The sequence below is a fragment of the Dermochelys coriacea genome, chromosome 14 (assembly GCF_009764565.3).
Source record: "Dermochelys coriacea isolate rDerCor1 chromosome 14, rDerCor1.pri.v4, whole genome shotgun sequence".
Taxonomy (NCBI): domain Eukaryota; kingdom Metazoa; phylum Chordata; order Testudines; family Dermochelyidae; genus Dermochelys; species Dermochelys coriacea.
This window is the reverse complement of record NC_050081.1, coordinates 9,411,675-9,421,779: the sequence shown is the minus strand read 5'-3', so window position 1 is coordinate 9,421,779 and position 10,105 is coordinate 9,411,675. Positions and strand designations below refer to the sequence as shown.

Sequence of the window (10,105 nt, the reverse complement as noted above, 5' to 3'; positions counted from 1 at the left end):
GAACTTGATGTGGGAAATCTTGTGTAGAAGAAATCATGTGAATATAGTAGTCTATAAGGCCAGGCCTCAAACAAAACACTGCCTAACATGTCTTCTGTTATGTACGTATGCAAAATATACAATATGCTACATGTGTCACTGTGCTTCCACAATATCTTCATGTGTGCCAGTGCTCTCTGCTGGACAGGAGGTCAGACCTACGGTTGCCCTTTAGTGAGTCAGAGGCAATGGGTAAAATTTTCAAAAGCACGCAAATGAATTAGGCACCTAGGGACCCAAATTTCATTGAAAGTCAATGGAATTTACGTTCCTAAGTCACTTGAGTGCTTTTGAAAATATTACCCTAAAAGTCTTAATACAACTTCATAAGCATGAACATTTCACAAGTTATCACAAGTACTTAATTACTTTTTCTGTGGATATTATTTTAAAATCAAGAGTCTCAACTCAGTTGGTTCCTTTTCTTTTAGCTCTATAACTGTTAGACCTTCTGTTAGTTTTTGCCTAGAGATAAGATAGACGCAAGGCATTTTAAATGTATCAATAGCTTAAAAATGTCCAGATAACTTTACAATGGGCTCAACAGCTAAATAATACAAATATTGGAGTTAAACCATCGTTAGTTCAACCATTTTTCTACTACTACTGCAGTTGGTCTAATATTTCAACTTAAAACATAACTCAATTGCCTCAGAAGAAAAAAAGGGCTTTGGGGCCTGTACTTACATCATACTCTGCAGTAGCTCAGACCTTGAAAAAACATCTAAGGGAAGCTGTCAGAATTGTTACAGTGCCATTTAAAATGAGATCTGAGCTACAGTAAAACCAGGGAGGGAAAGAAATTTATTTCAGAACCAGTGAATAATGAGGGGAATTTAACTGAACTCAGAAACCTCTCAAAACTGTAAAAGATCCTGTAGCAAGAAAAAGGAAATAAAAGAAGCCAGAGCCATGTTTCTTCTGTTTTATTTTGTTCTGTTCAGTATGGTTAGGGAGCTGTGGAAATGCTATCTTTAAAAAAAAAAAAAAAAAAAAAAAAAATTGCCTAATGTTTATACAAGGCATTGAATGTGAAAAGCACCATTTTTTGTTTTCCAAACCGCCAAAGAATCCCGCCATTTTGGAGAAGATTGCAGATGAAGAGCAGAATTGCTATCCTACCCTTATCCAAGTCCAGTCCTCTTCACTGGTTTAGGGAAGGAGAGTGGTTTAGTGCCTAGAGCTGGCAGTTGGGAGTCAGGATTGCTAAGATCTATTTCCAGCTCTGCCACTGATCCACTTGGCCAAGCCCCATTGTTTGTGTTTCCTTTGTAAAATCCATATAATAATGCCAACCTCCCATGGAGTTGTCAGTCATCTGGAAAGCACTTTAAGATGCTTGGATGATGATACAGGAGGTGGTCGGCATATGACATTCTCTGAGTGAGGAAAGGAAGTGCTTAAAGTTGAACTATTGCAAGGTAGAAATAATTGTTAGGATAGCTGTAGGTGGGCTGGGAGAGGCTATGGCCCAGTCATGTTCCATGTCAGATCACAGACTCCTAAAAGCAGCACATTTGTGTTCCTCATAGTTTCATTTGATTGACCAGAAACATGACTTTTCCCCCATATCCATTTTTATCTCTGAATTTCCTATGCAAGGATTTGGTGCAAAGTAATTGGGAAAGGATTTTGATTAATCTTCCTTTGAGAGACATTCTTTACCTTTTAGCTTTGACCTTCCTATATGAAAGCCTGTCAGTTCAGAATTAATTATAAGCATGACTTTGTTTTATGTTGGCAATTAACCTTCAGATACTAACTGGTCTCTGTTTCAGGCAGATCTGTTATTTCTGAATAAGCCATGCCAACTTGTGTTGTGATCCCATCCGATGACAAAGCTAAATAACTCGTTTTCAGTGGTGGTGTAGTCGTGTTGGTCCCAGGATATTAGAGAGACAAGATGGGTGAGGTAATATCTTTTATTGGACCAATTTCTGTAGGTGAAAGAGACAAGCTTTCAAGCTACACAGAGCTCTTCTTCAGGTCAAGAGTTGGTCCAATAAAATATATTACCTCACCCATCTTGTCTTTCTAAAACTAAATATGGTCAGGTCTAGGCAATACGTGGACAGGAATCCTCTTCTAAACACCTAGGCACTGAGAGAAGTGGCTTGTGGTATCCAGCCTGTTTCAGCACAGAATGAACATCTCAGCATAGAGTTAGGTGGGATGTTGTGCCATCTTTGGGGTGAAATGTAAAACCCAAATCCTAACCACATGTGGTCATGCAAGTTCTGCTGGCACTTCTCATGAAACTACAAGGGGTTAACTTCACTGTCCTGGCCCAGTTCTATCTTGGGTAAATACATTCTATCTAAATTCCTCCTGAAGTTTCAGCTGGAAGCAGTGTTCTTCACTTCCTGTCCTAAACATCTGTTTAATTCTAGAGGCTGCTGCATTTTAGTGGTGGATGCAGTCTGAGGCCTGCTCTACGTAGGTCTGTGCATTCAGCGCCAGTTGCAGGCTCGAGGCTAAGGTTTGTAAAAGCACTTTGGGATTTTGTGAGCTGAAACAAGTCCCATTAACAAGCTGTTTTGATTTGCTACAGAAGGTTTAGAAAACTTTTTTGGGTCATATGTGGGTAGGTTTCCAGCCCTAGAGCTTTTTATTGCATGTTAACTGACCTTTTCAGCTGCTTCACATGTAGTGGGTAGAACAGAATACTATTTTGCTTGGCATACCAGACATCACAAAGACTGCAATACAAATGAATAAAAAGTGGCAAAGGCAAATCATGCTTGATGTTCTCAAGGCTTCTTTATGGGGTCTTGAAAATGTTCCTCTGAAGTACCTACATACTCTGTATCCTCAGCAGTAATCCACAATTCCACATTCTACGTTGCAATTATTATATTACCAGGCAGAGCTGCCAGGTTGTGGAGTGTGGGAAACAGTCGTCTAAATTAAGAAGCTCTCAAAAATGTACAAGATGGTAAGTTGCCGGTAACAAAACTCCTAATTATAACCTTGTTAATTTCCTGTCCAATAGAGGAACATAATATAACTCTCACAGGCAAGATCTTTCTCTTTTAAAAAAAAATCTAATTTTTATTGCACCTTTTGAGTTGGTGAAAATGATCCTCAGAGATGGGACAGGCTCTCAACTTTCCAGTAATATTTTGTTTCTAATGTAAAGGAAGTTTAGTTCTTGGGAAAGATGTCAGATTTATGGCCTATCCTAATTTGAGAGAATGATGATAATATGTAGCTCTTGTGTAGAGCTTTTCAGTAGGACAATTCTCATTCTCAGAGCAATTACCATTCCTTTCAACTTATTTAGCCTCCCAAAACCCTAGTAAGGCAGGGCAGTGCTGTTATCCCCATTGCACAGATGGAGAACTGAGGCACAGAGATGCTAAGTGACTTACCCAAGGTCACACACCAGGAAGTCTATGGCAGAGCAGAGAACTGGACATGGGTCACCCAAGTCCTAGGTTATTTCCTAACCAATGGACATCCTTCCTTAGGTGCCAGAAGGGCCTTTGCAATGCAAGATCCTTATTTGAAAAGATCACCTTTCAACCTGAATGATTTCTCCTCTTCATTGGTTCAGACCTTCAGCCTCATCTGTGAGATGGGCAAGGATGATTTTTGTTGTTGTTAATATTGTGAATATAGGCTCGCTAATTTATTTATTCCATAGAAGACAACTCAACAGCCCTTACATAAGGACTGAATTATCATTCACTTTCCCTGGCTGGATTTGCATCTGTAACCAGAGGTGTAAAAGCTTTGCACTTCAGTTCAAAGTTTCAGGGCTATCATTTACCTCTCATATCGGCTTTACAATTTTAGCTACAAAGCATTAGAAAATTCCTAAGCGCTTTTGATTAAAGATTTGATTTATGTAGCTAGAGCCCAATTTATCAACATAGAGCTTTCTGTACAGGACTATCCCAGTACTCCTCAAAACAATGGTTTGCTTCCTAGTTTTTTCTTTTAAGTCCGGGCTAATGGATAGTGCTGGAATGACAGTGCTGTAATCAAGTCTTTCATTCAGCCACAAAGCAGATAAAACAATACAGGGCAAGCCTCTCCCTACAGCCATGCCAAGGATTCTCTAATTTCTTATGGAGGAACCTCCTCTAGGAAGTTAAAGGACAGGGACTGTGACTACTCCTGCTCCCACTGACTCTATGGGGCCCTAGCAGTTGGTGGGCTATGACCTTTTTTAGTAAGGCAGGCAACAACTCACTTTATGCTTCTGTGATCCAGAATAGCATCCTTGGTGTAGCAGGACCTCCCTGGGGGCCCGACGGAATTGGCCCATATGTCACAACCAGCCCGTGGGACAATGCACAACAGTCAAGCATGCAGTGCATGCCTTGTATACACAGACAGCAAGACACTGGGTCCTAGATCTCTGCCCTTGCCTTCTCTGAGTGCCTTCTGTGCTGGGATTTGGGGTTGTGGACTCCCATCTACTATTTACCACTTGGATGCCACACTTTTGTTTCACATGTCATCACACAGCTCCTGAATGGGAAAGCTCTTCTAGCTTCTGCAAACCTGGTCTGGGTAGAAATAGTGAGTGAGAAGTGAAAAGTTCCAGGTCAGCTTCTGGGCCATTCTGTCCTTCCTTGTTTTCAAGGAACGATACTTGCCTCGTCACCTCTTCTGGCTATCTCTGGTCTGCTGGGTTTCCCGAGGCAGGCTCTGGAGTTTTGACTCTCAATTTCTTTTGGCTTTGGCTCAGGCTGTACCTGAAGTGGGAAGCTAAGACATTTTCACCCTCGGTAGCGCTACATTGCATGACCTCCTCTTTGAGAATAGGTTAGCTCTGTATTTTGATTGGAATACGCCAAACTTGCTGGCTTTCTCTTCCAATCAGGGTTTCCTGAAGTTTCTAATCCAAACTGCAGCTGGCTAAGGTTTACACCTCCACATCTGTGAGAGGGGGGCAAATTCTTACAGTGCAGGATTAAAAAGAATCCTGAGAATTACGAAGTTCACTGGCCTGCCCAAGGTGGGAGCCTTGATTTAAAAATAATAATGAAACCCTTAACTGCAGCTTGCCCCCTGTTTCCAATTGCTCCGCAAAGGGAAGGGGGAAAGGGGTTTAATGTTAAAACCCGTCCAGCATCAGAAGGGCAGAGAAAGGGGAGCAGGGGCTGCCCATAGAGGGGCACAGTGGAGGTCAGCAGGGCTCAGAGAAGGGAGCCTAGGGGCTGGTTGCTGGGGCGAGGGACAGCACAGATGTCAGGGTCAGGAGGAAGAGGTGGCTGTCAGACAGGGCGGAGGAAGACGTTTGCAAGACAGTAAGGGCGAGGGATGCCGACAGCGGGCTCTCTCGGCCGCTGCCTGCGCCCAGGGTAGCCAGGCTGCCTGGGGACCTTCAGCTTCTCCCTGCGCAGAGGCGGGGGCGAGGTTACGCTGCCGAGCGGGGCTCAGTGACCTCCCTGCAGCCTGGCCCTGGAGGAGGTGCTGGGGGTGGAGGCTCAAGGGGGACGCGGCCCTTTTGCAGGGCGATGGACGAGGCGCTTAACGCAGCCTCGGCCACGGCCCAGCTCGCTCCGCCCGTGGCTGCCTCCGGGCGCCCCGGGACCCTCGCCCTGCCGGGGAAGGGCAGGGGGCGCGCTCAGCCGCCTCCGGCCCTGCAGAAAGAAAGGCCCTGGGGGCGGCTCGGCCCCCGGCTTGGCGCTAGCCAGGTGCGCACCTGTGTGAGCCTCCCCCCGGAGCGGGTAGCGCAGCGGGCTGGGGTATCCTCTGGGGCCGGGGGTTGCCGTGGGGCGGGGGGTGAGCCCGGGGCCGGGGGGTTGCTGTGGGGTGGGGGGAGAGCGGGGGGGGGTGAGCCCGGGGCTGGGGGGTTGCTGTGGGGTGGGGGGAGAGCGGGGGGGGGTGAGCCCGGGGCCGGGGGGTTGCTGTGGGGAGAGCGGGGGGGGTGAGCCCGGGGCCGGGGGGTTGCTGTGGGGAGAGCGGGGGGGGGTGAGCCCGGGGCCGGGGGGGTTGCTGTGGGGAGAGCGGGGGGGGGGTGAGCCCGGGGCCGGGGGGTTGCTGTGGGGAGAGCGGGGGGGGGTGAGCCCGGGGCCGGGGGGTTGCTGTGGGGAGAGCGGGGGGGGTGAGCCCGGGGCCGGGGGGTTGCTGTGGGGTGGGGGGAGAGCGGGGGGGGTGAGCCCGGGGCCGGGGGGTTGCTGTGGGGAGAGCGGGGGGGGGTGAGCCCGGGGCCGGGGGGTTGCTGTGGGGAGAGCGGGGGGGTGAGCCCGGGGCCGGGGGGTTGCTGGGGTGGGGGGAGAGCGGGGGGGGTGAGCCCCGGGGCTGGGGGGTTGCCTGTGGGTGGGGGAGAGCGGGGGGGGTGAGCCCGGGGCCGGGGGGTTGCTGTGGGGGAGAGGGGGGGGGGTGAGCCGGGCCGGGGGCTTGCTGTGGGGAGAGCGGGGGGGGTGAGCCCGGGGCCGGGGGCTTGCTGTGGGGTGGGGGGAGAGCGGGGGGGGTGAGCCCGGGGCCGGGTTGCTGTGGGTGGGGGGGGCGGGGGGGTGAGCCCGGGGCGGGGGGCTGTGGGGGGGAGAGAGGGGGGGGTGAGCCCGGGGCCGGGGGGTTGCTGTGGGGAGAGCGGGGGGGGGTGAGCCCGGGGCCGGGGGGTTGCTGTGGGGTGTGGGCGGGGGGGGGGGGCCGGGGCCGGGGGGGTGCGGTGGGGTGGGGGGAGGGCGGGGGGGGTGAGCCCGGGGGGGGGGTTGCTGTGGGGTGAGGGGGGAGAGGGGGGGGTGAGCCCGGGGCCGGGGGCTTGCTGTGGGGAGAGCGGGGGGGGTGAGCCCGGGGCCGGGGGCTTGCTGTGGGGTGGGGGGAGAGCGGGGGGGGGTGAGCCCGGGGCCGGGGGCTTGCTGTGGGGTGGGGGGAGAGCGGGGGGGGTGAGCCCGGGGCTGGTGGGGGGAGAGCGGGGGGGGGGTGAGCCCGGGGCCGGTGGGGGGGCGAGCCCGGGGCCGGGAGGGCTTTGGCGGCGGGGGGGGGTTGTAGTGGGGCTGGGCGCCTGGGGTAGTTTTAGGGCGGGCTCAGGACCCGGCCCTACCTGGCGCTGCGCTGGCCGCGCGGCCCTGCCCCCACGTGCACTTTGCCGCCCGCGATCCCTGGCGCTTGGCCGCAAACTTGTCTCTGCCGTGACTTGCCCGCCCGGCCCTGCAGCCCGCGGAGCCGCCTGGCTGGGAGACCGCGCCGCGTCCTTGTCGCAGCCCCCCTCCTCCCCCCGCGCCCGGAGCCGCCGCTGCGCCCCCCCCCCGGCTCTTTGAACGCCCTGATTTGCAATTCTGGGCGCTGCCTCCCAAGGCTCCGGGGGAGGCGCCGCTCCCCCCCGAAAGCGGAGGAGGAGATCGCCGCCTGGCTCAGCCCGGCTCGGGGGCCGTGGCGCGCAGGTGCTGGCTCCGGGCGGCGAGGGCTAGGGCGGCCGGCTGGCCATGACCGGCGGGCCCTATGCGGAGTGCGGGGCGCTGGGCAGGACCGCGGGCGCGGCGGCGGGGTTCCCAGGGGGCCAAGTCTTTCCCGACGGAGCCGGCGGGGGGCACCTGCCCCGTCGGGAGCCGCAGCAGACGGGCGGCAGCAGCCGCTGGCACCGGCATGTCTGCGGGACGGCTCCTGCCTGCGCGCCCGGGAGGCTCCCTGCCAGGATCGTCCCGGCTGCAGGAGCCCTGACGGAGGAGGCGAAGCTCGGCCGGGTTTGAAAGTTTGCCAGACACCCGCTAGTTTTAATTGCTGTAAAGATCCGCGGGGCTGTTTCCAAGCATGGGAGACAGGCGGCCGGAGACTCACGCCAGCTCTTCCCCTGCCGTGGCTGCCAGCTCCGAAGCAGAAGAAATAGAGGTTTTGGAGTCGGAGGATGTCTTGCCTATGGCCACAGAGGATGTAAGTTTCATTTGCTTCCCCCTTCGCCCCCCCCCCCCATGCCTCAGCGGTTTTAATCGGATCAAGCTATTTATAACTGAACTTCAGCAAGAATAGAGCCCCCCGCCTCTCCCAAACCCTTTTGCATTGTCCCGCACTCTCCATATCCCTTAGCCACATAAGCCACTGGTGAAATCAAGGGGCAGAAGAGCATTTCCAATGACTTTCTGCCTAGAGCCAAATCTTTCCCCAACAAATAAAACTGGGCAGGGGGAATTTCTAGGGTGATATTTCTGTGGTGCCACCAGCAAGCTGGCTGCTTCACAGATGTGTGAGGACATGGTCCCTGCCCCTAAACGCTTATAATCTACGTACATTGAGACCGGGAATCCAAAGGGGGCTGAGCTGTAGCTCACGAAAGCTTATGCTCAAATACATTTGTTAATCTTTAAGGTGCCACAAGTTTTCCTTTTCTTTTTGTGGATACAGACTAACAGGGCTACTACTCTGAAATCAGCTCCCATTGACTTTCAGAGGAGCCTTGTAGTTAACTCCAATTCAGTTCCCTTAAAAATCCCAATTTTAGGCTTTTTTCATCTTAAAATCCTTTATGAACATTCATCTCTTCTGTTACCATGCTTACTTTATACTGTGCATTTTTATCACCTAGAATCCAACAGAAGTTAAGTATTGGTGGGTTTACTTAAACCCAGAGCTATCATAAATATTTTCTGCCACTGTTTGTGCTTCAAGAATATTATCAAGGACCTTATCTCTACAATAATTTTTGGAGAACTTTATAACAAGCGCCACATGGTCCATGTTCAAGGTGTGTGATCTGATGTTCTTTCATTTTCACTGTGAGCACACGCTGCCTTAAATTTCAACTTTAGTCCTGGTGAGCATCCTAATTTAGTTGTAAACCTTAATCTCTAAAGATTCTTAAACAGCAAACTTCTTATTTACCAAGAACAGCATCTCTGTTTATAAGTCTGAGAACCCCATCTCTTCCCCTTCCCTCCCCACGCACTTCCCTTCAACGGTTCAGAAGAAGATTTAGGGATCTTGTATCTCTCTCAACCCATGGATACTAAAAGATTAATCACTACATGATAATGAGTGCATTCATACTGGGGAAAGTATGCAGCCAGCTAAGCACTTACAGAGCTGTTTGTTTCTCTGACAGAGTTATTCCACTGGTGGTGCTACAGTTAGGCTTCTAATTATCCTGTTTCTGACTGTTTCTGATGCAAAAACCAACTGGTCAAATTTAGGGCGCTGATATGCTATCGGTGCTTGAGTAACTCTCATTAGCATCAATGGGAGGGAGATTAGCAGACCCTTTGAAATGTCTGACGCATTAAGCAGCAGTACAGGGAAGTGCTGGAGGGAAAAAAACCATACATTTCCCAGGAGCCTTTCAGATCTTCATTGGAACCCCCTAGACCAGGGGTGGGCAAGGTATGGCCCACAGGCTGGATTCGGCCCATCAGGGCTTTGGATCCGGCCCATGGGATTGCCACCCCTGTGGTGTGGTGGGCCCCGTGCTGCTCCTGGAAGTGGCTGGCACCATATCCCTGTGGCCCTGCGGGGGGAGGAGGGGCATAGGGCTCTGCATGCTGCCCTTGTCTGTGGGTACCTCTCCCTGCAACTCCCATTGGCCGGGAACAGGAAACCCTGCACCCCAACCACCTGCCCTGAGCCCCCTCCTGCTCCCCGAACCTCTCCTGCTCCCCAACTCCCTGCTCTGAGCCCCCTGCCACACCCCTCCCCTGAGCCCCCTCCTGCACTCCACAGCCTCTCCTGCATCCCAACCCCCTTCTCTGAGCCCCCTTGTACACCCTCACACCCGTCCTTTGCCCCAAACCCTTGCCCTGAGCCACTTCCTTCACACCCCCTCCCACACCCCGCACTCCCTCCCGCACCCCTGCCCCAGCCCTACATTCATGGCCCTGCATTAAATTTCCCCACGCAGATGTGGCCCTCTGCCCAAAAAGTTTGCCCACCCCTGCCCTAGACCCTTGTGAACTCTCCCTGCTTCCCCATCTTGCTGTGCATCCCCCAGCCTTTGAACAGTTTGTTTATTTATTTATTTATGAAGCACAAGACACCTCAGTCTACCCATTTAGCTTTGATGAACCATGTTGACCTGTGGAGTGCGGGACCTGGCACTGGAATTCCAACCCAAGTCTCCCGTATCCCAGTGCAGAACGCTGATACCGGGCTACCAAGTGGTCTTGATGCTTTGAATCTTCTA

The 10,105-nt window shown here is 52.4% G+C and overlaps 1 protein-coding gene across 3 annotated transcripts in view; it reads left to right on the top strand.

Moving 5' to 3' along the window:
* The first annotated feature begins 7,319 nt into the window (after window positions 1-7,319).
* RHBDL3 (rhomboid like 3) overlaps window positions 7,320-10,105 on the top strand; it is a 126,701-nt gene continuing 123,915 nt past the window's right edge. For all 3 annotated transcript variants that reach the window (XM_038372354.2, XM_038372355.2, XM_038372352.2), the window contains exon 1: window positions 7,320-7,869. In XM_038372354.2, coding sequence (XP_038228282.1) covers window positions 7,750-7,869 — 120 coding nt within the window. In that variant the 5' untranslated portion in view covers window positions 7,320-7,749. The remainder of the gene's footprint in view (window positions 7,870-10,105) is intronic.